The sequence below is a fragment of the Epinephelus lanceolatus genome, chromosome 17, assembly GCF_041903045.1.
Source record: "Epinephelus lanceolatus isolate andai-2023 chromosome 17, ASM4190304v1, whole genome shotgun sequence".
Classification (NCBI taxonomy): Eukaryota; Metazoa; Chordata; class Actinopteri; order Perciformes; family Serranidae; genus Epinephelus; species Epinephelus lanceolatus.
Genome location: NC_135750.1, coordinates 37,250,264 through 37,275,882, shown reverse-complemented (window position 1 = coordinate 37,275,882; position 25,619 = coordinate 37,250,264). Strand labels below are relative to the sequence as shown.

Sequence of the window (25,619 nt, the reverse complement as noted above, 5' to 3'; positions counted from 1 at the left end):
GATCTTGTATCCAGGACTGAAATCAAAGATGATGCCATCAAATGTTCAACTAATGGTATGAGCTAGAAGTTATCCAATACATGTCTGACCTAGTCTTGCCCTTTTCCCTCCTATGATGTATACAGGCAAAAACTGCATTAAACGAGCACTGTCTACCATTTGCAAAACTGAACACATTTTTGAGATTTGAAAGCAACTTTGTAGTGGTCATGTTCCAAATACATTCAGACCAAAGCAACAAAACAACTTATTATAATGCATGATAGACCAGAGCTGAAGTAAGACACTATGGCAAAAATAAGAGGATTACTGCACAGAAAGATCAGACCCTTTTCTTGTTGGTGGAGCCATCATAGTTCAGTGAAGCATTAAAAACCACACTGTATTTAGCCTGGGGTTTGATGGATTTTGGCTGTTGGTGACCATTTTGTGCAAAACAAAACAAAAAAAGAATAGACCAATGAGACAATACAGAGAGGTGAGGAGTGTCGTGCCACCAATACATGTTTCACAATAATTTCCTTTTTAATATTTCAATGTTGTACTAAGGCAGTTTGACATTTTCTTCTATGTGTGGGAAAAAGAGTTGGTGGATTCAAAGAGCACACTGACAGTCACACACAGTTGTCAATCATGACGTCAAACCATCTTTTTCTATAGCATCAAATAACTAATTATAACCAAACTTATCAGAAAAAATGAACACAAATGATGCACGATATTGATATCGCAATCACAATGACTCATGCAAATTCAAACACTCCCTGTAAATTCTGCAAGACGCTGCAATTTTGTCCAATCACAGATACTTCTCCCCATATTTTGTATATATCGTAATGTGACAATACAGACATATGCAACACCAACGTCTCATTGAGGTGCAAGGAAATTTGAGGATGTTCCGCACAAAAATGGAGGCAAACTGTTTTACTCTGACCCACTGACTCATAGACTGAAACGACTGGTAGCAGCCTGTCATTTTAGTAGTTCCCTAAAATATGCATAACTTTGGAACTTAATGAAATGAAAACGGATGAAAAAAAAAAAATAAAAAATTCACCTCCTGTACCATAGCCATGAATGCTGAAATTAGCTATAGAGAGGAAAACCATTTTTGTACCTGGCTGCAAAAATTGCTGTTAAGTTGGGCATTTTAACAATGGGGATTTACTCGGTTTTGGAGCCAGCCTCAAGTGGCCATACAATGAACTGCAGTTTTTGGGACTTCCGCACTGGCCTCATTCCTCAGTCTCTGAGGCTGCTGCTTAGTTTAAACATAGTGCGGGCCTTGAACGCAACACCATCTCTGACAAGGAAATAGAAAGCCTGACATGCAATGAATGGAGACCTATTATCCTGCTTGAACAAAGACAGGTAAATTCTTTCAACCATGTATGACTAAATAATGATAAAATAGATTTTATTGATGTAAAATAATATGCTGATGGTGACATTTTCCACCGGTCCACTGGCTCTGAGTCTGGTGTCAGTGACACATGCTGCTCTGAGTCGGGCATCTGTCTGCTTGTGCTGCAGTGCGCGCCAAGGGTTTTAATTTTTAGTGTTAAATCAAAAGTTAAACACTACTTTTCAGCAACCAGAAGTGTTTTTTCATTTGTGAATATTTTTATCTTAATTCTAGGATTGCAAGAAACTACATTTTCGCCATAATTTGTAAGTTATTAACTTTTTGGACTTTTTTTTCCCGCTCGTGTTGCCTTGGGGGGCAGACACGACAGCGTGACAAACTTTGCAAACAATTTCTTTTTGCTCGACATCCGTCAACTTGAAGCCAAAATGTTTTCAGATGACTGAAGTTGTCCTACCTTTCTTCTCAACCAAAGGCTGCCTTTCTGCCATGTTCTCAATCGCTCGCTCCACATATTATTGATCCACACACGTCACACGCTTGCTGCTGCTGCACATAACACAGGTGCATTCACAGTGCTTTTCCAGCACAGGAACTTACATACACGCCACACGGCGCATTAATCATTTTTCTTCGATTATAATGTTTTTGTGATCGTGAGAAGCCAAAATCGAAATCATGATTAAAATTAGATTAATCATCCAGTCCTAATTCAGCTCTTATGAAGTTAACACCAAAACAATAACTGTGATACCTGTCCAGCAGGCATCGCCATTTTGACTTCTAACCAAAATGTATCTTGTACATACAATGTATTATCCCGCGCTTTTGGCTAAAGGAGCACATTTGAGGCTCACCTGAACAGAAACAAAACAACAGGATGATGTGAGGGAGGGAGAAGGAGAGGAGGAGTGAGAGTGAGTCATAATGCTAGGAAAAATGAGCTGACTAGATCAGGAGCTTGTTGACATAAATTAATAAAAAAAAAACAGTCCAACTGCGCTGACCTCTGCTCAAGAACATAAACAGGAAGGGCATGCATATTTCCTCATTGACCTCAACAATTCAGAATGGAGCTCTCAGAAACTAACTAAGTAAATAAAGTTGGTGCTGACATAGATAGGAATGCAGATTTCACAAAGCAGAGAAGCAAAGGGTACGGCACAGAGAGGTATAATTAGGAAATTCAAAGTCGTGAGGGGTCTTAAGGCAACGGAAGAGCTCAGACAACTCAGCAGACATGGTGTCTTTGTTTCAGACTCTTTGAAGATAAATATCTAACTGCACGCACAGACCTTCACATCTTCCCACTGCCTCTCTCTTTGTCTTCCACCCAACCTCAACCATCCTTTATTTCCCAGAAGCCTATTGTTGCCCCCTCCTCCCCCACTCCTCCTCTCTCCACAGGTCTGCCAGAATAACAACAGCTGATGATGATAGGCTCGATTGAACTCGGAGTGGAGCACAGCACAGTGGGGCTGAATTCACCTCCTTTTTGGGGTTTTTCTCTTTTTTGTTTTTGTGTTGTTTAGGTGGGAGCTGTACGGGTGTGTGCATGTGTGTGCTCAACCAGCCCCCACAGCAGTGGGAGAGGAGGAGACAACAGTAAGCGTGAGCAATGTCGTTTCCCCCTCCCTCCTCCTCCTCCTCCTCTCCTCCCTCTCATTCTCATGCTCCTTCTCCTTCATTGCCACGGCCATCAGAATCCATCCTCCCTCTCTCGCCATCATTCTGCTTGGTTATGCAATGCACATTCCTCCCACAGAGACTAACTGGTGTTGGAGACCTACCGTAACACTGCTGTCACAGGCGATAGGTGCAGCTCCATATTGCCATAGCGACTGTCTGGCGCTCCAGCTGCCTCTGCCTCTCAATAGACGTCTGCTCCGTGGGATATTACAGCTTTTCCTCCTCTTCTGGAATATCACCAGCCAGACTCGACTAATTCAGGGACGTGTCCGTTCTTACCTAGCTCAGCGGAGGCTGGGTGTCACCGAGACACTATCAGCTGATCCTACAGACATAATCATGCACAGCGTTGGACTGGATGGCATGGGAGCTTCAGTGATGGGCAAGGGGTTTTTTTGAAAGGCAGTAATTATACTGTTCCCCAGAGGAATAAGAAGCAAGCAGAAGGGAGCCTACAGATTTAGTGATAGTGGAGAGGGAGGTGGGGGAGTTGTGTGGAGGAGTTTAGGCTAAGCGGTGACAGGGAACTCAACAGAGAGGGCAGACAGAGAGGATGGGAGGAACGGCGGGGAGGCGGGAGGGGCAAATGGGGAGAGGGTATATCCTCGCCCCATCAAAACAGGCTGCTAGCGCTTTAGCAGCAGCAACGCAAACCTGCTGATAAAAAAAAGGACTGCGAAGACTTGTGAGGGGGAACTTAATCGAAAGGGAAGTTGGGGGGGGTGGGGGGTTGTTGAACCTGACAGGTGGCGCTACAGACTGGGGGAGTGGAGAAGTGACACAAGAAGGTTTTCACTGAAGCGCTACTGAGCACCGTGAAGTCATCGTGGCACTACTACCTTCTATTCCTCTCTCCGTCACTTTGTCTGTCGCTCGCAGGCACTGGGACTGTGGCTACACAGCCATTCTCTACCCCTTTGTCCCCCGGGGTCTCCACATGTAGCATGCCCTTACAGCCATGGTTTTCCAGTGAGGATCCAAAAAGCATGCCGGATGATGTTGTCTTACACCTTAGACGCCTTAGGGTAAGCCACTTTTTCTTCACACCATCATTTATTTGTCTGTAATTTCCTTTTTTCTTCAATTTCAGTGAATTTAGTGACATCTTTCCTGCATATTGACATGACAGTTGAAGAGGCTGATCGTAGTTCCATTCACAAACGAGCCCGAGCCAAGAATGATCCTGTTTACCTTTTTGTACACACATTACACTTGGAGACGACACCAGCCCCAGCTCCTTGCCTTTGCCTCCTCCATAGGAAAGGAGGGAATTATGCTCAGAATAACTACTTACAAGGACCTGGGGGTGGGGGCTGGTTAATCATTAACGGCATGTGAAAAGAGGTGGGCGGGTGTGAGGAGGGGGCTCTAAATGGAAGCATTAAATCATGCTTATTTTGACATGAGGGAACAATTTAACAGTTTCATTGCAGATAATCCAAGGATGAGACTGAGTGAGTGCTGGCATCAAGCTCACTGTTTTCAGGGAGCCTGGCTTCAAGCTGTAGCAGGTCATAAACACTACTGTTCACAGACTAATCTCCTCCTCCCACTGCGTGGCCATTGTTTTGTTCGATTAACGACTGATTACCTTCTTGTGGGAGGATTACGTCGGCGGGGCTGCCCAATTCCACAGCTGTTTGGGACTGGTTTTTGTGCAAATTCTGGCAGATTAGCAGGAGGAAAACAAAAGAAGCTACACTACACCTTGAAAGCAGCGTTCTAATTCACACCAAGTTCTATTATTGCTTTCCATGCATGTGTGTCAACTTCTGACATGGTCTTCATGATTTCCTTTCATTCCAGATAAGTGTCCCCTTACCAGGTTAGGTGAGCATCAGGATCATGGGCACCACGGTTATCACCCTTGAGGACGTGCGGGCACTGGAGGTCAAGGAGGAGCAGGAGGAGTCCATCTTGGCCATGTTAGGCATCATCGGCACATTCCTTAACCTCTTTGTGATCGTTTTTGTTTACATCTACACCACGCTGTGAAGTGCCAAAGATAAGGGACTTCTAAAAACCTGCCATCAGAAAAGACTTCCACAAGGAAAGAGGAAGTGAGCATAAGTGAAGGACAAGTCCATTAGAAAGTCAGTTAGAGTCAAGTTTGACATGAACATCTTCCCCCAGGTGAGGAGGAAGAAACTGGACAGGCTACATAAGGATGAAGACAAAGAAGCCATATTGCCAGGTCACAGCCATGAGCTGGGGAGATAACAAAGGGCTGGAAGACATGGCAGAGACAGGGCCATGCTGGTACCAGGGTGAGCAGGGACAGATGGACATGAGCAAGCCTTAAGCCAGGACTGACCCCCCTGTGGCTTGACGGGAAATACAAACTTCCACTTGATCTCATTTTCTCAGACTGCTGGACTCATTGGAACGATGAGCCAAACAAGACAGTCTTGTGGACAACACTGATGCTTTTCCATTCATTTTTACTTAATTTTCAAGTTGGTGGGACTGTAATTGCTACTTGAATGGAAGGGCTTTTAAACATCATGATTAAAAGCAGAAAGAGAACTAATAACTATGCTGTGAAGCTTCTCTGGGGACACTATTGGCCACCATATTCAATCAGTCTTCAGAGCCAAAAATGTTACACTGTAGCTTCAGGGCCCCTGTCAAAAAGTAGCCTTCCTCAGAAACATGGCTCTGGACGAGCTCTGTTGTACTGTCATCTCCTAAAATTCCTGCAGTTTCAAAAATGCCCTCATTCCACAAATAAAAACCATCAACAAGAAATGCCCATTTAGGGAAAATATGTGCAACAGCTTCAACATCATGTTGAGGGTGAATTTCTGCAGAAACTTCCAAAAAGTGAAAATACCCCCAGCAAGGGATATTTTTAAACACTGAAAACAGGTCTGATAAATCAGCAAGACATCAAAGAATGAAATCAACTTGTTCTTAAACCATGATTTACATGTAAGATGAAACTGGGCCAATCTTTCTGTTTCTGCATCTCTGTCCACATTTTGAAGTTGGTGAGTGGGAAGGGGGTTTGGAAGATTCTCTGAATTTTTTTGTTCATGTTGATTTCAGGTTAGTGTCAGCAATCCTTTTCCTGTATCAAAAACGCTTTTTATAAATATTTGTAAAGTCTAGATGTATTGTGCAATAGGGGACATTTGAACAATAAACATCAGAGCATATCAATAAGGACAGCCTCAAGCTTTATCTTTGAGAAACCCCAAAGGAGTGTGCACAGGGGTAATTCAATTACATATGCAGGTGTAAGAGCCATGCTTTCATATGACTGGGATGGAAATAGTAAAAGCCCTTTCAGACACAAGCCACAACGGCACTGCTGCACCCTAAAACCTATTTATTCCATGGCTTGCACCACACCAGCTTTACGCTGCGTCGAGCAAAACATGCGCACAGCCACAGCGTGCAGCTCGACGGCCTGGTTGTGAAGTTCAACCAGGTTTTGGCTCAGCGCAGCACTTGTGTGCAATGAACTCAGTGGCAAGCACAGCTCAGATCACATTGTGTCTGAAAGCGCCATAAGGTTTCTCAGAACACAGACTAAACGAAATCTGCAGATTTTTTTTTCAGTTTTAATTTGTAAAAATTCTGCGAATTGTTTTCTTTGCTTGTAATGTGATAGACAATATTCATCAAAATATAGATAATATATCAAATGGTTATATGTTCATAAACACAAATAAATAAATGAAACATTAAAATAAATAAATAAATAAAACAAGAAAATAGTTTCCCTCAGCTGGCTGGGCAGATGCTTGCTACATCCCAACTGAACGCCACAGACAGTAGTAAAGAAGAAGTTCTTTGTTGCCTGCTTCAGCTTTACAGGCTGTTGATTGCTCTTGTCTAAAAACACGAGGGGAAAATGAAGTGAGGGGTTTCAACTAGAGTGGCAAACGTCTTCAATCCAATCCAACACGCATGTATGGGCGCATTAGCCAGTGAGAAGAAGTGCAACATGGCCCCTGGTGGTGGCACCTTGGCCCCTGGTGGTGGCACCTCATCCCCATCCATTTAATAGAGCCCATCTACTAGGAGTGTAATGGTAGTAGTCATGTTATGGACAAAAGTCGTTTTGGTTGGAGTCACGGTTCCATGCGATTTTGTTACTGCAGGGAAAACACAAATGCCTAACGGTCTATTTCTTTTCCTTTATTTTCAACAGAGAGTAGTGCCAGTGCCAAAAACAGACTAAATCGTCCTGATGGGAACTGAGTAACATTTTGCCCATTCGTAACTTTGATGTAGGGCTACTATTTTCAATCTAAAAATAAGAAACACTTTCCCAGAAAGCAACAGGTCTCAATGGGCTGTAAAACTAAAAAGCATATCTTGTGTTGTGAAATTACCAATTACATAGAACGATAAAAATAAAACTTGTGCATTAGGAACGTTTCAATGAGTTCCACCATGGCTATATTCAAACATTCAAAGCACTCAAACATTTATGTATTCTGTTTTGTCCAGTGATGCTGTCAAACGTACATTAGCATGTTGAACGTGTTTGGATTTTACAACAACGGAGTGACGCAGACACACCCTCCATAACTTGTACACAACTCTCTCTCTCTCTCTCTCTCTCTCTCTCTCTCTCTCTCTCTCTCTCTCTCAGTTGCTAATGTAGTTGACTGGGAAACTGCAGGCAGGTCTTCAAGCTCTGCCATTTCATTTGCACTCACCGTAATGTGTGACTCATACAGCCATTGGCTTGTTGTGCAAATCTCAGCAGTGCTAATTGCGTACATCAATCTAGATAACGTGTGCTCTGCATGCACCTGACCGTGACCCCGTACAGTGAGGGTTCAGCACGAATACACAAACCATTATAGCCCTACTACCTACCCATTTCAACTGCAAGGAGAAAGGTCTGTGGTAATATAATCAACATTTCCACGGGTGAGCTGCAATTAATTGCAAATCCACAAATTTACAGAGTAGGAATGGTAATAAATCAAGGTGTGTATGAGTTTGTATATAGAACTCATTTTCTGTACATGAGGTCAAGCACTTTGTCAACATGATTCTTTTCTTATAAGGCTGGGAAAAAATTCTATTTTTGCAAATGAAAAATTTAACACATACTGAAGCCTATACAGACAAACTTATCTAACAATAAGGGAGCTCCATAAACACACATATGGCTATCCAACAATGCAGGGATCTATCCTATGTGGAGTGATGAATCACTAACAACCACGCTCTAACAGGTCAGTCATGTTCACATTACCCTCCAACATCATGTGCATTTTCAACCAACATGAATGATGGACCAAAATAGCTATGACCTAAGTGGTGTCAGCTGCTGCGGCTTACATTAACTTTAAATCTTGTCTGTCTCGGACGAGTAAAAGGTGAATGGAGGTGTAGAACGGAAAGGACGTAATGCTAAATATAACACAAACAAAAAAGAAAAATCCCACATCAAATGTGGAAACTATTTAGTGTCAAGAAAAAACATGCAGGAAATTAATTCTTCAATTAAGATAAATTAGTATTGTGGTGACATTCAAAGGTATTACCTCTCACTAATGGCTTAGCTTCATGTGATGGAGTGCCAGGCGACGGTGGGAAACTATAACGTACCCCAAAAGGCTTTGCCAAGACACCAATGATTTATGTGGAGCGAAGCACTCCGCTGATGGGGCTGAGGAGCTCTGGGGTAGTGGGGGGAATAGCAGCTAGGGGAAAAAAAGGCCTGCGTTCGGGTAGACAAGGTAAGACTCAGGGCCAAAGTGTTGGGGGTAGTTAGAAGAAATTAGGCTCCATTTGGAGAGGATTTATTTCTTGAGGGGAGGCAGGGTGATTTTGATGCTGCAGTGAAATTAGAAAGTGTTGGATCCCCCCATACTTCACCAGTGTTAATTACAGCCCAGAGTACTGTTATTTGTCAAGCTCCTTGGTTCTCATGTGTTTTATGTTGGGTCAAAGAATTTGTGTGCAGAGAGCTTCTACTCCTACTTAGAAAAGCCATACACAAAACACTAGGAGAGCTTGACTCAAAAAAGTCAACCAATAGGCAGTCATAACATCAGCCACAGGTAAGATTTCTCTTGTCTTTAACTATCTAGTTTGTCCCGCCCACACAAAGTAATTCCTAGCATCTTTTCAGACATTTTTTAAAGCAAATTATGCTGAAAAGTGTCCTCTGACAGCAAAAAAACAAAAACTGGGGATGTCCTAATCATGTTGTTTTGACCCCGACCCCAATTCAAGTCAATAAAATACTGTCAATCCCAAATCTTTTTCCAGTGCTTCTATTTTCCTATACAACATGGCTGCTCAGTGCACACTTCAAGTACAATACAGTTGTAAAAATGAATCCAATGTATAGACCCTTTTACTGTAAGTAAACAGTATGATGTTTTTAGGTGGGCGGGGCTTTGCTGGAGGCAAAACAATTCTCCACAGACATTAGCTAGAGCTATCTAGCAAGTTCTGTTGGCTTGTTTTAGATAATGGAGGAAGACATACAGAAATACTCACTCTAAATGTCGGAGTGCACTCTGGCACAAACTTGACTGTTGGTAAATTCAGAGTGCTGTCTGAATGTACCGTTCGGTTATCCAGAGCACTGCACTCTTGGGTTGGCAGAGCTCACTCTAGGCACTCTGTCTGGGGAAACAGAGCAGCAGAGGCGCCGAGTGGAGTGAATGTGTGATTAACTTACAGGCTCATTAATTCATATAGAAACAGAACGCTCTGTTTCTTCGACCAACAGGGCTCTCATTTTAGTGTAGAGCTTCAGACTGAATTTATGAATGCATCATGTCAGGTCACTCACTGTATGGGACCACAGGTGTTACTTGAATAAGTAAACACTGACCAATGGGACCAAACTGGCCTTAGTGGATCGATGATTTGACAGGGAGCTCTGTGATTGATTTAAGGCTGTGCAATTAATCATTTGGTGATTGCGATTATGATTTTGAGGTCAAACGATTTCAAAATTCATGAAATCCAGAGTAAACAATTTTTGGTCATGGACGCCTGGAGATGCTATTTTGTCTTCTACGGAAGCCGCGCATGCACAACACCGCCCCCTCCTCTCCTCTCTTCCACGAGCCAGTCAAGTAGGTGAACTACAAATAATGCGAGGGGCAGGCGATCGCAGAAGATTTTAAAAACTGCGTGTGGAAAATGGCAGAGGGAGAGCGAGAGAGGTTGGTCTGTGTGTGTGTGTGTGTGTGTGTGTGTGTGTGTTTGCGTGGGCATTGGGGCTGAACTCCGCCGTGTGCGATACAGAGAGCAGAGGAGAACTGTAAACGCGCAACCATGTAGAGACAAAAATGACATGCCGTCGTGTAAACAAAGTCATCACGTGCACCGCATAATCATTTGCATAATCGAGATTTCAATTTTGACCAAAATAATCGTGATTATGATTTTTTTTCCATAAACGAGCAGCCCTAGGTTGATTACTATGTCAATCTTACAAAGGAGGACTACACTTGAAAGGTTTCCTCCAGTTTGTTTTGTTATCGAAGCGAACGTTAGCTAATGTGCTAGAAAGTTAGCGTTACGGAGAAATCCAATATTCCTCTTAATATCTCCCCAATTTCTGATGAGGTGGACATGATAATCCTCAATACACAAAACATTATTCATCGCTACAACAGTATGTACTTTTTCCCTAACCTGATATGAAGTCTGTGCTGCACATGCAAGCATTTTTGATAATTGCCTCTGTCCAGTCCTTTCGTCTTTCATTGTGCCTTGGTGTCTGGCAAAGTGGGCTGGAAAAATGATAGATACCTCTCCATGTAGTATGAAGCCATGTAGAGGAAGGAACAAAAACTTTTCACAACCGAAATGCGCCGCAGCTTCGCCCAGTGGAATCCAGAGGTTAGTGGAGTAACAGTGTGCATGGCTGAGTAAAGACGAGAAGGTTTGTTCAGCGCTGCCTGTTCCTAAGGGACCTCAGAAAACTAGAAGGTAGAGATTTGGAGTTTATTAGAATTCTCTGTTGGTTATGCACTTGAAGTGTAGCCTTTCACATAACACGTAGGCATCTCGTTCATTGATGATATAAAAATATTATAAATAATATTAGCTTTAAAGAGATTACAGTTTGGCTACCGAGTTCTTTCCCAAACAGAGCTCACATAAGTACCCACTGGTTTTAACACTGCCAACATGTTGCCTTTAATGTATTTCACAGCACATGCATTATGCCTCAACTGCTTTCTATGGATTACAGTCTCTACTCCACTGGCTTGGATAAAGCCCTCAGCAACTGTCTTGTGGGGCTGCGTTTAATACAGAGGCTGAAGTTGGCATTATTCCATGTAGAATTACCACATAACAGAGTGAGAGCAGCAGGATGGATGGTATACATCTTTGAACTGAAATAATACTAAAAAATAATACTGTTCTCACATTCACATACACAATGGTGGATAAACAGGAGGGGGGGTTCCGTCATGTTATCAGACACTCATAGTAACAATCTGTGTCTGTTAGTGGCAAAAACAAGCAATTTTAGTGCACATAAATTGATGGGGTTCACCTGCCTCTAATGTTGTTCCCACAAGTCACTTAGACACAAATACTTGGGAAAATAGGGTCACGGCAGAAAAATACCAGAGTTCCTCTTAAACATATGTTGCACAATTCTGCACTGACGTTTCTCTTTATTTATCAGTTGAATTATGCAAAGATTGGATATATCTTTGCCCAAGTCCAGGCATCTGAATGTGCCCACTCCATAGAGTTTGAGTTGACTGATTTGTCTGCCATCGTGACATGAAACGGTTTCTCTGTTAAAATAAAAACATATATAAAGTTGGAAAAATAATCGAAAAAACAATAAATAAATGTATAATTCAGGCAGATACATTGGTCTCTAGTGATTTTCAGGGAAAATCAAATTCCCTTCCCCTATAAAAATCAGAGCGGATGCAATGTCAGACTGAAGATGGAAATGGAGTGAAATAAGTTAACAGTTCTGTCTGACGTAAGACAAGATATATCTGTGGTGAGCTAATATCAGCACATAATATCGGTTCGGGCTGTTATGGTGAAGGAATTCCCCCCTGCAATGATGAAGGGTGGGCCAAGAGCGCAATAAGCGGCATTACCACCACTTTTTGTTGTTTCTGTAAATTACTTAATTTATCCTGATTTTAGTGCTTTGTAAATAAGCTTTATTGTTAGGCTATTATTAGGTATATTGTTGCTTTTACAAATAAAATACTCAAAGACTTGGTTAGACCAGGTTGCTATGACACAGAATATCTGCAGAAGTAAAAATGTTGGAACAAGGTAGAGTACTTGCTCTCGATGAAGGGAAGGTTGAAACACATAGGGAGAGAGGAGAGACCCACCAGCCTGTCTGGGTTCAGTATTACTTTCTCTCAGGTTCTCATTTACAAATTTACAACAAACTAACCGAAATACAGATCATATGTACACATACAAGAATAAACATACGCTCAGTCAGTTACATGAGTCCTTCCCTAATTCTATTCTTCCTCAGTCTTGCTGAGTAAAAAACAGTCCACAGACATCATCCACTCACCCACTACCAGCTATTCTGACTTGAGAGAAGCAGGCGGGCTGTCAGGTCTCCCAGTTTTTCATTACAGGCAGCTCTTCTTGACATTTATTGACAGCTCAGAGCTCCTGGGCAGCTGGCTCTCAAACGGAAGGTGCTCCAAGAGCCCCCAGCTTTTATTTGACTGGATGCAGTGTGACTTGAGTTAGCTACATAATATGGGCTAGTTCGCACAATATTATATCATTTGTTATTAAATTGAGTGGTAAATGCATAGCTTCTAAAGAAAAATCATTAAGGCTGTGCTTCAACAGAGCATGTGCCGATACATAATCAAATACAGGGCTATAAACTTATATTGCACACACACGCATGTAAGTGTGTGTCAAAGGCATTTGCCAGATAATGAGGAGCAATTACAACACTACAATGCTTTTTATCAGCTGTTATTTAATTATGAGACCAAGGGCGCATTAGCACACACCAGCATACACACAGAGATACTCCTGCAAAGCGAAACACCCCAGCAGCACTAGACACAAAGAGGTGGCACACACCGTGCAGTAACTAGCTCTGGGCTGATAAGCAACAGCACACAATGGTCATGGGAGGCTAGAAACACTTAAGCTAAAATGTTCATGTCTCTTACTACATGAAATCAAACTCAACACAAAAGTGGCCTGATTAAACAAAGCTGTGTCTGGTTCTCTAAATAATGACTGCATTAAGATTTAAGCTATAGCAGGTTTTTTAGTAAAAATTAGGGGAACCTTATGTTTAAGGTTCTTTTTAAACAATCTTCTAAAAGAATACCTGGCATATGGCAGATATTTGTATGGCTCGGCTACCTGGAGGATGAAATATTTCAATAACTGCTTGACACAGACGTAAAACAAGACAACTAGACAATTTGCACCTTACAACATGATCCAATCCAATACTACTACATCACAAATTGCAGGCTCTACAAATGTCTTTATGCATTACTGGAAAAAGGCAAATTACTACTGTAGAAAAGAAAACCAGAATCAATTGATGGTGTAATAAAATAGTGAATTTGATACTTAAAAAAATGAGTTTTGCGTTCACTTTGATATGAATGTTTCTTTTTTATATTGTGCAGTTTAGGGTCCGAAAATGAACACCAGCCAAGCACTAAATGCGGGTAGATTTTGCATTTGGCGAGTCAATCTTGGAAGGCGATCAACACACAAATGCTTGTACCAAAACAGTCAAGTAATAAAAAGCTATGCTGAGTGTGTCTACTGCATTTTGGTGTCATTTCAGGGCACACTGCTCTGCTGTTCCTGTGCTGTCTGCGTCAGTGACGGACATAAAACACACATGCGCACACACCTTAACGGTGACACAAAACTGATCATCTTGAGCGCTTTGCGGTACTGTTTGCTGTACAGAACATCTCTCAATCAGCTAAATTATCACTTGGTACCGATCTGCTGCTAGTAAGCATTGCACCCAAACTTAACACAGTACTAAAATAACACAGACCTATAATCTGAAACAAGATATCAAACTCCTTAATTACAATTACTAGTATTTGTGTGCTGCACTACCTAACCACCCGGAAAACTAAACAGTGCTGATCAAATAGAAACCAAGATTCTGTTAGCATTGCCTATTTCTCTTCCAAAATGTTTTCAGAATCTTACTGTTTAAATGTAATTCAAAATCATTTGTTAACCAGCAGGCTGCCATAGTGTTTCTTGTGGGAAAATGGCCAAGCTCTCATTACATCATCCACCAGTGGGAAGGTTTATTGGCCCAGTGCGGTGCAGTACATTCTGGTAGTTGTGGGTTTTCTACTTCTTAGGCAAAAGTGAATGCCACAGCCCTTTCTCTCTGTTTTATCTAGTCATATGACTCGCTGCAGTCTCTCTCTCTATTTCCAGTCCTATAACATTATCCTCACCTCTGGCAGTTGCCATGTGTGCCAGCTGAGCTGCCTGTTCCACCAGTAGAGACTGACCTCTAGTGGCACATAATGTGTACTAAATACAATACATCCTCAATACAGCCTCTCTACATAAGTTTAATAGATAGATACGCATCTGTACTTTTGATGGTATTGAAAATCACTGTAATACCCTGATACCACCTGAGCCTACTTTTAACCAAGTCTCACTGTCTTCATTAGCGTATGGAGCTGATGAAATGAGGCTGAAAGCTTCAGAAAAAGATAGTAAGTGGATGCTGGAAATTATTTTTGTTAATTTTACCTTATTTTTTCACTTTTACATAAGTGGGGGAAAGAATAGTGAATTTGTTAATTGTCTATAAGCTTGATGAAAGAACAAACCTGATTTAATTACACATCCTCCTGTGAATGGACTACAGGACTGCCTGCAGTTTGTGGCTCTGTGGCTTAAATGTAAAAACCATCATAAAGTGCAGCACAAATGAAAGAAGTAGTTTTAAGCGCGACTGCAGCCAGACTACAAAGGGTCAGCCCAGCACTAATAACCATCAAGTCCCTGAGGAACTGAGGCAGGATATAAGCAATGGACTGACCTGACCTGAAAGGGCTGAAGCCCACTGTGTACTGAGAGCTCTGTCGGCAGCTCAGTGCTCTGCCAGAGGTCAAAATGAAAAGACAGACTGAGGGAACATGGGATTACCTGAGCATCATGTGCAAAATAAAACAGGTTTCAGCTGTGCCATACCACTGACACCTACAGAGCGCAACACCATAACAGTATCAGAATATACTCCACCAAAGACAACTTTGATCGAATTTGCAGAATATTTATTACAACTGTATAATGACATGAGAAAAACTAAACAAAGTGGAAGGACTAGTTTTTTCATTGTTGAGTATTAAAACAAAATGATGATTGGACGATATCTTTGACACACCTCCTGGACTCATTAAACAAACACTGCTGGGACTTCAGTGTGATTTAACAATAAAACATGCACAACCTCAGCTTCAATCAAAGACACTGTAGCTCCATCTGCTGTTTCATTTGGCAAAAATCCACTATCTCTAACACACACACACTTTGAAATTTGCCAGTCTGTATGTGGTTGTCCATTCAGTGTTGGTGGTAAATGTAGTCTATTAAAGCAATAAAATTTTCAGTGCGTGCTGTATTGATTGAAATGGATTTCAGCATCTGTCCTGCTACTACCACTGCCATTTGAGCAACAGTGACATAGGTGGAAGGGGGAAGAACTACAGGCTGGATTTAACTGAATCATTCTGCTACAATACATTTCAGCATGGGCAGTTTTTGTTAGCTGCTGTTGCTAACGCTGGGAAAGCCTGTTTGTGCGCTCCTATGCATGACAGTTTTCCATTTCACTTGGACATAGTTTAACTGGATCTTCTTCAGAACCCATTAACTGGAAGATGTTCAAGAGGGCAGATGACCATTGAATAAGTATTTTTATCACATGACACAGCGGTGTCTGAACTTTATTGAATAGGGGCTAGTTTAGATAATACTACAATAGCTGGAGGCCAGTGGCTTCTCACATCCTATGAGTTATTAAAAAATTCCATACAAATCAGACATATTAAACTGTTTCGTTTTTTTAGTGAAAAAGTAATCAACTGTTCACCGGTCCTAAAAGCAGTGGCCCTTACTGTCGACTTTACGCTTCTTTGCTGTGGTCATGTCTGCTACCTAGCAGGAAACGTCTGCTGTTAGCTAACCATTCTTTTGCTTGTTTACCAGCTGTTTATGAAAACACACAAGTTCCGTCTGCGTAGTTAGACATGCATCTACTTAGTGCATGTCTACAAACTGTATGAAAGTCCTGCCATCCTGAGGTGAATGGAAAAAAATGTCAATCGATTTTGCTTGATTAACCAATATTGTGTGGTGGGCCACGATATTTTGAAAGACAAGCTACAGGCCTTTTGAATTTCAGTCTGTGGGCCATGATTGGCCCCTGGGCTGGACTTCGGACATGCCTGACCCAGCGCTATTGTAAGCTATTTTGTTGCCTCTTAGCAAAACACTCTAAGCAATTAAAGTTGGGCTTTTATTGTGAAAGGTAAAAAATGTAAGGAGCAGAGCGGTGTTGTGCTGCCATTGACAGTTTTAAAAACATTAATAAAGGGTTGTTGCCATCTTGAATCGCGCAGGTTTACACAACAGAGCCTCTGTGTTTTTATTTTGTGGCTTACAGAAGCATGGAGCAACTCCCAAACCTCACCTACGCATGTTTTGTCCAACAAAGTAACAGCTACAGGTTAGTAGGCTAATAGCAATGGTTGTTAGAGGCTCCCATGCAATGCATCCTTGTACATGTAGGCATTGCCAGTGTGTTTCCATGAGCAGGAGGATTCAGCTTTCTCAGTTAAAACAGCATGCACTGAGGAAATTATTGGTTCAATCCTCTACATTTCCCATTAACATTGACTGCACATTCACATATAATGTGGCGAATTTTCCCTTTAAAATCACATAAGAACATAGACACAGACAGCTTCCCCTATAATTCAGACCTAGACAGAGACTACACTGCTGTAACTGTAGCCTGTAGTTATCATCACTGAGATCAAAGACCAGAGTTATCCAAATCCACTATCGCAGCATCAAAGGCCAGCTGCTGGCAGCGCTTCACATCATGAGCAGAAACCCACATACAACAAGAACAATCAAGACAGTTTCAGCAACAGATGAATATCAATGGGTCAAATCATTTAATGGGATGAGGACACTTGTGAACAAGCAAAACCAGACGCAATGACATGATGCTCAGCAACAAACATAGGTTTGTGCATAATGCTGCCATGTAAATTAACAGGACTGCTGACTGCTGAATGAGGAATTTTAACAGCCATCTTCGACAGATACGTTGTTCCACACCCTGGTCTCTGATAATCAGAGAGGTTTTAGGTAAGAGATTGATAGATAAGTTAATAAGTAGGTGATTTTCAAAGTTACCATTGGCATGTTTTGTTTCTCACAACCACATTTCACATAAACCATTTTTCCACCATGACTTGTACTTCATCAGCAGAGTGAGTTTGAGTTTGCTCCAACCAATCACTGCGTGAAGTGGGTGTGGCTGTTGGATTGCTGGTTTGTAAAGTTCCACTAATTCATGGATGCTTTTGGTCATCTGTTGGTTTTGTGACCCATGTTATATTTGTCATTGAAGTTATTCCTGTTTAACCCTTTGGGCCCTAAGACTTTTTTGGAGTATTTTTACTGCCTTTATTTTTAAGCTCATATCACAGTCATTATAAAGGCTACATACACATGCTATATATTGTTTAGTTTTTTTCTCAGGACAATCTGGGCTATCCAGATTTGTCATCATTACATGTCCTTCTATCTGACTGTATTTTATATTAATTTTTATATCAATGAAAAAAAAAATCTTTGTTACTAAGTTCTTCCATTTTTACAAATATCTCACCATAGCAAGCTGGAAGTAGACACATTCTGCCATATATGAAGAGGGGAGACTCTCTGGAATCTGGCAATAAGAACCATGATGCTGGGACATTCTGTCACTTCACAGCTGTCCAAAACATGTGGTTTGGTGCACAAGTGGCTTCTCGCTATGACGAACGGTTGCAGAGAAAATCCATAGAGAAGAACAGGTGTGAATTTGGATGTACTTTGCGTCGTTCAGGCCCATAGGGTTAAGATGGACAATCGGTGTCCTTTTCCTGTTTTATGCTTGTTAATCCCCATTCAGGCAGAGAAACACAAGCTGTGATTAAGCCACTACAGGCACATTGCAATAGGGAGAATGAAAAGGTTGGCAGGATTGCAGTCTTGCTTTCATGGACACCTTGTCACTCATTGAGCGTTCAGTGCAGTATGACAGGTGATCCACCCTACATCTACATCAAACCAAACAATGGCACCCAATGTAAAATGCAGGGTACAGATTTGTGGCGGCTGCTAGTTTTCTCAGCCTTGCTGAATGTCACAGCACTATCTCTGTGACTTTGTGTGTCTCACCCTTCATTTGTGAAAGAATGGAGCCTACCTGAGTCATTGCGTAGGTAGGAGGACATGGCAGGGATGAGGCAGGACTGGCTCAACAGCTCCTGCAGCACTGCTGGCAGAGCTGAGCTGTTGTGGGCTCTGCTGTCTGCTGAAGAGGCATCAGCACTGTGGCAGCTGCTGGAGCCTGCTGGGTTGATGTAGCTTGCCAATACCTAGTGCACAAAACAATGTAGACATACTGTAGGGTGAATTAAGAATAGAACTTGTCCACCTTGTTTAAACTGACACATGCAAGTACAGATTTTACATGACCTGCTCTGGAGTAGGAGCAAACTGGGAAAATCTCTATCTTTGACTATGCTGTCTCATGATGGTACACTTGGATAAGAACCAACCACTAACTCCCTGTTTCCCCCTGTTGTAATCTTCATCTTAATTAAGACATTTTGGGTTCATTCAAGAGAATAATCTTTTCATTTGTAGGCGAGGAAGCCCTTGATCCTTTTAAAATGATTAAAGAAGTGCAATCAAAGGCACAGATGGCAGTTTGGAGGAACCTCAAACCTCCAACAATTCACAAATTTTCCTGTGCCCATATCAAGGGCTCTGTTCATTGTTTCTCACATTACAGCATGCCACAGGTGCACAAACTCTTTGGAAAGTAGTCGCCTGGAACATGCTCAAAGCCTGGGAGTAAGCACTGCCAATGAGACAGATTTCAGGGACACAAAGCCCCAGACAGCAGGATAGCTGCTGAGCAAGATAAACAGGGAAATCTAGACACAAAATATCAGCATGATATTCTTTGTAATTTAACACAATGTACGGATGTGTTAACTTAGAAGGTTCCTCATAAAGGTAAAGGGGTACAAATACTTTGTGGAGAAAGGCTGCACAACATATCATTTTAGATTGTATTCTGAATACAGGAGTGACGATGAGGCACAAGCACAGGTACTGTGCAAGTCTGGGTCAAAAACAAAGTCCAATTTAATATTTGTTTATTTATCACAAGTAGCAGCTATTCATTATCTTCATCGTTTCCTCATCGTGCAGCCCTATTCCGAAGCCACCATATCCTTAAAAGCCCACTTTAAAGATGATGTGATGGGTAAACATACCTGCAGTAGACAGGTGACGTGTTCCTCTTCTAGCCGTTGTTTGGTGAGGGCCTGCTCCACATCCCAGCCTGAGGCTGTGGATCCAGTACCAAAACCAGTTCCTTTAGCCCAGTACAGCTGCTGCTCCTCACTGGTCCCCCCACCATGACAACTGGATATCTGCGGCTGTCAACACAGACATGAGATAACGTACAGTGTAAAAAGCGGGGATTCGGTTTCGTGCTACTTAACCGTCTTCTGACCAGGAAAATCTGTTCCAACTTCAATGCACACCTGTTTCTATTTATTATATTTCTATTGTCACTCACTTTGAAAGCACTGCAAAGGATTATGAATGGCGGACTCATGAAGTTGAAATGAGTATTTATTATTTTACAACAAAGACTGGAATAAGGTGGCAGCTGACTGGCAGGAGATCGCCAGGGAGCTGAAAGTTTCTGGCAAATGACTACTGCTAAAAACAACTTACTTGCTGTTGGCTATATCGTATGTCATTTCCAGTAAATATCATAATATAAGCGTGTGTTTTCTGTTTAAAAAGCACTCACCCATGTCTTAAATGGTGACATCTCCAATCTGATCCCGAGCGCACAGCTGATAGGTGTGTGGCTTGTTTACATGATGTAACAGAAGTGCATATTTAATGGTTCAGTGTGGTTAGAGAGCCACTAATGTTAGTACAAGTTGTAAGGCTGAGAAAATTCTTTGTGTATACATACTACCCCAACAAACCTGGGCTAGGTTGGGTATTTATTTATTTTTAAATAGCTCTAATATGCATGTGAAGCTATTGATAGGGCTTATTTTATTTGGAATATATTATATAGGCAAAAGTAGCCCACTTTTTTAATGATTTCATTCTCTATACAGTCTGCCCATCAATTGTTTTTAAGCTCAATAAAGAAAGACATTATTTGACCGGAATTTCTCCCATTTGTCCGAGACACTGAAATCATCCAGGACAAATGGACCTGCACCGATGGAAACCCTGGTTAGAAGGATGAGTTAAGGTTTGAGTATTTCTGACCGCTTTATCTAATAATATTTTTTATATTTCCCTTCTATTATTTTAAGGTAAGTGATTGCCAGTGTATGAAAATGGTAGTTGTGTGATAACAAAAAGGTTGCATCTGAGTGATCAGTAAAATTCAGCACTGCACACTGGAAACCATTGGAGGTATATGGTATCTGTTCTTGAATAACAGTTTTTAGCGAATTGGGGCTAAAAACATCAACACTGTCCTTCAGAATATAGGCCAAAGCCTGCTCTGTCTTCAACGTGCTGAGAAATGAGCAAATGAAGCAGTCATGGGATTGTTTTGATGGTCCCATGGCGTTAAACCAGGATTGAAGTAGTGTGTATTCTATTAAAGCCAACATGGGTAAAAACCAGTGATGCTGTTGAAGTTACAAGTTGATGTTTTCTGCGACATGCATAGCTTCTATTTAAAACAGTGAGTGTCTATGTCTTTTTCTCACATCTGTGCTCCCATTGCAGCACATGGATTGGGGGAGAAGGGGAGGGGCTCAAGGACAGCGACAGTGACAAGTCCTTGGCTCATATTCAAGTCATTGTCCCCATGATCCATCCTCAGCTTTGATACCTCCATAAATCCACACACAGAAGGGGGACAGGGAGCGAGCATGAGACTATGTCACCACAACAGAACAAACAAGGCTGGTCTGTTTCAGGACCTACAGACCCTCTTAGCAACATTTAGCAGTATTTAGCAACCAAGCCAACAAAGCTCAGTTCCAGTTTTGTGTATAAATTCCGCAGCTCCACATCACAGCCGGCTACTAGTTTTCTGTCGCCATTCTACATATGAGGTTTTTTCCTCTTTTCTGTCTGTCCCGTCAGTCTAAACAGATCATCTGTGCTGCTGGATACAGCAAAAGTGATTGAAGTAATCATTACCTCAGACACACTGGTGCTGGCATTGGGGTTGCGGGGGGCGTGGTGGCTGAGAGCAGACAGACAGGCCAGGATGAGGTGGATGGCCCCAATCTCCAGAGCCATGCGGCGGAGAAGAACGCCATCATCAGTGGTAAGAGGGGTGCTGCTGAATAACGCTCGCAGGACATGGAACGGCAGCGTGGGTAACACGTTGGCTGATGGAGACTGCAGGATATGACCTAAGAGGATGCCAAAGAAGACAATTAAATCAGAGGACTAGGGGCATGTAGTCAAGTTTTGGGTTAAAGTGAATTTATTGGTTTACTGATATCAGTGTTAGTGCACCACTGTTGAAATGCAAGAACAAGAACAAGAGTTGATATTGTTGTTTAGATCTGTGTAAAGATTTTCATGACATTAATAGATTAACCAATTTATAGCAGTAGGTAAAATGTCTTGTGATAATGTTATTCTGCAATATAATTGTTTTGGTATTTGTTGGGACCCATGCCTTGTTACAACCAGTCATTAGGTGTGGGTGTCTGCTTTGTTGAGGAGACATTTCTTCATTGATTAACATCCAGTTTGCTTGTCACGTATGTATAATAAACATGTTACAAAATGTACTGTTTTAAAGCTGGGGTAGGCAGTTTGATTTTTGACCAGGCAAGAATCCCAAAATACTTTGAGTATATTGTTATTTAAGTGGAGTGAGAGAAACTAGACTTCTGTACATCCTTTTGGTTTTGTTTTCAGGCTTAACAAAGTCTAGCCAGTGACAGGAGACTTTGGCCAATCACAGGTCCTTTCAGAAAGGTCGTTCCTATTGGCCGTTCTACAAATGCTGATGTGCATGCACTTCCCTTAAAATGTTTAAGACTTGATTCAATGGCAGAGAATGCTGCAGAAATTGTTGCTATTCCAGCCCAAAAACAAAAACTGGGAGACTTACTGCCCTCTCCGTCATCTGTGACACCCAGCACCAGGCGCAGCAGACACTGGGCATGCTTCCTCTCTTTCAGTAGCACCTCTGCATACCCTGGCAGGCGCAGGAACAGGCCGAAAGCAGCCAGTGAGTGAGCAGGGATGGGTGACATCGTTTGCACTGAGGATGATGATGACGAGGACGACTGAGACTGCTGCTTGTTGATAGGGGGTGGCTCGGTGGCAATAGACTCTGGCGCCTCATACACCAGCTCCCCGGACTGCTCGATGGTTACCCACTCGAACTGGTCACTGTCCTTGGGCTTCTCCTGTGTGGCGGAGGGCACCACTGGGGCACTGACCTGTGAACGACCATCCGGGAGAACAGAGGGTAACTTTAGCAAAGGTGAGACAGAATATGAGACAGTGCTGACAGGTGAATTTAGGAAAGCAGGAACTGCAGTGTCATGATGTGGACAATTCAAGCCCGAGGGATGAGAGGCTGACTTCTCCAAATACTGTAAATGTAAAAACAAAACTTCGGCAAACAAAGGCAGACACTGAACATCATTTCATATTACGGATCTGTAACCACAAGTTTCATCCTCATGTAATCAAGGAGTAAGCCTTTTGCCAGTATTTTTTGCCATTTTAGCATATGATCAAGGTGAAGCATCAAAGTTCATTCTTGATCTTGGAATAAGTAGTTTGAAAACACAGTCCCAGCTCAAGGTCCACTTATTAGCTCTTCTGGAGCTTTTAAGCTGGATGGATACAGTCCACTCAGTTGTCCAGAAAGTAAATCTGTTGACATGCCAGCCTGGTAGCTGTTACAATTTCCTTCATAGCACTTTTATGATTCATCATCATAGAATATATGAAATTATGGATGTGATATCAATTGGTTTGAGGACTCCCATTTTACAGCCTTAAGTCTGGCATTTTGACCGTCGCCATTTTGGACTTTTGGAGCCAGAAGTGGCCTTATTTGGATGAGAGGGTGGAACTAGCCCTAACGCTGGCTGCTAGCTTGGTTAGCACAGTGCATTTTCATCTGAGGTTAATTATGATAATACCAATGCAAAATGTTGCCAGCAAAAAACAGGCTTCAAACCATTAATCACAATGCACTAACCATAAAAACTTGACATCCAACTCCTTCGAGGGTCTTTTACGACCAAACACTGAACAAGTCTTATTTTAGGCGACCAAAATGTTACAATTAACTTCCATCAACTAAAAAACACATTGGATTAGCAACTACAGCTATGCTTATATTGAATCCATGGTTGCTACCATGTTGTGTGGCCTTGGTAGTTACTAAAACTTGTTGTCTGTTTGGGAACATGCTTTGGGTGAAGACTTTAGCCCTACTTCACCCCTGTGCTTTAACAGTACTTTCATCGCCCATGCATATGCCTGTGGCCAGCTTTAAGTCTCACCTGCTGAATGACATCAGGGTAGAGCATGGGCAGCCTCTCTGCAATGAGGGCGAGGCCGCCCATGCCTGCGAAGACCTGCAGCGGTGACTGGATGGGGTTGGTCTCCAGCAGGGACTCGTCAGTAGCGGCATCCAGACATTCCTCACTGGGTGTCATTGGTTCGTCCTCAGGACAGCTGTTCAGCATGTCACAGTGATCCACTGCAAGGAGAGCAAAAAGAGGACCTGTTGTATGTTCATGCACTGTCTGGCATCTCGGACACTTGTTAGCACTGTATTTGTCTGAAACCTGAAGTTCCATCACTGACATGAGAATTCAATTACTCTTTCAATGTTTGGTTCAATGTGGAATTATTTTGTAGTATATGCAATATATTCTGTCTTGGGATGTTGCAAAGGTGGAATCAAGAGAGAAGGTGTATCACTGGCTCTGCATTACTGAACAAAACTTTAATGTTCATACTATAAAAATGCTGTGGTTATTTAAACACTTTGAGCCAGAGGCTGTTTTTGTTAAGTGTGCATTTTTGTTTTTACATGTTAATAGCATGATCATTACATGTTTCAGCTTGACATGCCATTTTCTTAGTTATAGCTTTATGACTATGCTTTAGTCGACAGAAATCAAACAGCCAAGCACCCTTTTCCATTTTATGCTTTTGCGAAAAGCATGTCCATGGTAACCTGTGATACCCTGTGTTTTTAATGCTCAGGAGTATATTTCTGTCATGTTTAGTGAAGCGTAATCTTCAAAGACAGCTGTTAAAAACACGCAATAACCAATGAGTAAAAATTATATGCAACAAAGCTACATTTAATTCATAAATACAGCACACTATGTTTTGCACAGCTGACTACAGAGTAACCCAGGAATGAGTCCCAAAACCAGGAAATGAGTTCGCATTTCCTGGTTCCTTCGTCTTAAAGTCAGTTTTTTTTTTAATGGGTTTTTAGTTTGATGCCTGAAATATCAGTAAATACCCCACTTGTGAATTCTGAAGCATTTTGTGTCTTTGAGGAAGGCAGTTGCTAATAAGTTGCTAAATGAGACTTCAGAGCGCACAAAGCTTTATAGCCGCGTTAAGGGAGGGATGTTAAATCATGCGACCACAGCGTAGTTCATTTATAACCAAATGTTAGCTGTGTACATTTGCACTTAGGCTTCAAAAATCATAAAATGAGTTTTCATTTGTGTAGATTATCTTGGTGAACAAAACGCGCTAACTATCATAAACGATTGTTTGCCACAGAGCTTATTTTCTGCAATAAACCAAAATCCAATGGAAAAATCCTATAGGCTTTTTAAAGGGGGAACCAGGCCGTCACTAATTTCCATGTTGGCCTACAAAAAATTTCATCCCCGCAGCACTCTATTACTGTCACACAACGTGCTTACACTAAGGACAGGTGATGTGAATGAATGGTGTGAACTTGCAAAATGAAAGGAAAGAGAAAAAGTGAGGGACAAAAAGCAGAGGCAGGCCAGAGAAAACAACTTAAAGTATCCAAAGTTTGGGATCATTTCAAAATGAAACAAAACAAAAATTATATTTAGTGTGTCTACTGTAAAACAGAACTAGCCTACCACAATAGCACAGTGTCACTGCTTCAGCATCTCAACAGAAAGCATCCAGCCAGACACAAGGTAACACTGACGGTGGCATTTAATATAAATCAATATGATTGCTGGTTATGGCCCCCCCAGCACTGAGATTTGTACCGGCTGAACATGAGTTGCTATAGCTGCTAACCAAA

General features: G+C 41.9%; 1 protein-coding gene and 1 long non-coding RNA gene across 8 annotated transcripts in view; one reads left to right on the top strand and one right to left on the bottom strand.

The window, feature by feature from the left end:
- Positions 1-25,619, bottom strand: part of birc6 (baculoviral IAP repeat containing 6) — a 155,941-nt gene that overhangs the window by 50,038 nt on the left and 80,284 nt on the right. For 5 of the 7 annotated variants that reach the window (XM_078176190.1, XM_078176195.1, XM_078176193.1 and 2 more), the window contains exons 60-64: positions 23,866-24,089; positions 22,452-22,785; positions 21,521-21,738; positions 19,603-19,767; positions 18,522-18,693 (exon numbers count right to left, since the gene is read on the bottom strand). In XM_078176190.1, coding sequence (XP_078032316.1) covers positions 18,522-18,693; positions 19,603-19,767; positions 21,521-21,738; positions 22,452-22,785; positions 23,866-24,089 — 1,113 coding nt within the window. The remainder of the gene's footprint in view (positions 1-18,521; positions 18,694-19,602; positions 19,768-21,520; positions 21,739-22,451; positions 22,786-23,865; positions 24,090-25,619) is intronic. The other 2 variants (XM_078176192.1, XM_078176194.1) reach the window with 1 other exon arrangement.
- LOC117248192 (uncharacterized) lies at positions 3,768-6,778 on the top strand. The gene is made up of 2 exons (XR_004500879.2): positions 3,768-4,083; positions 4,865-6,778. It is a non-coding gene; the product is annotated as an uncharacterized LOC117248192 (long non-coding RNA).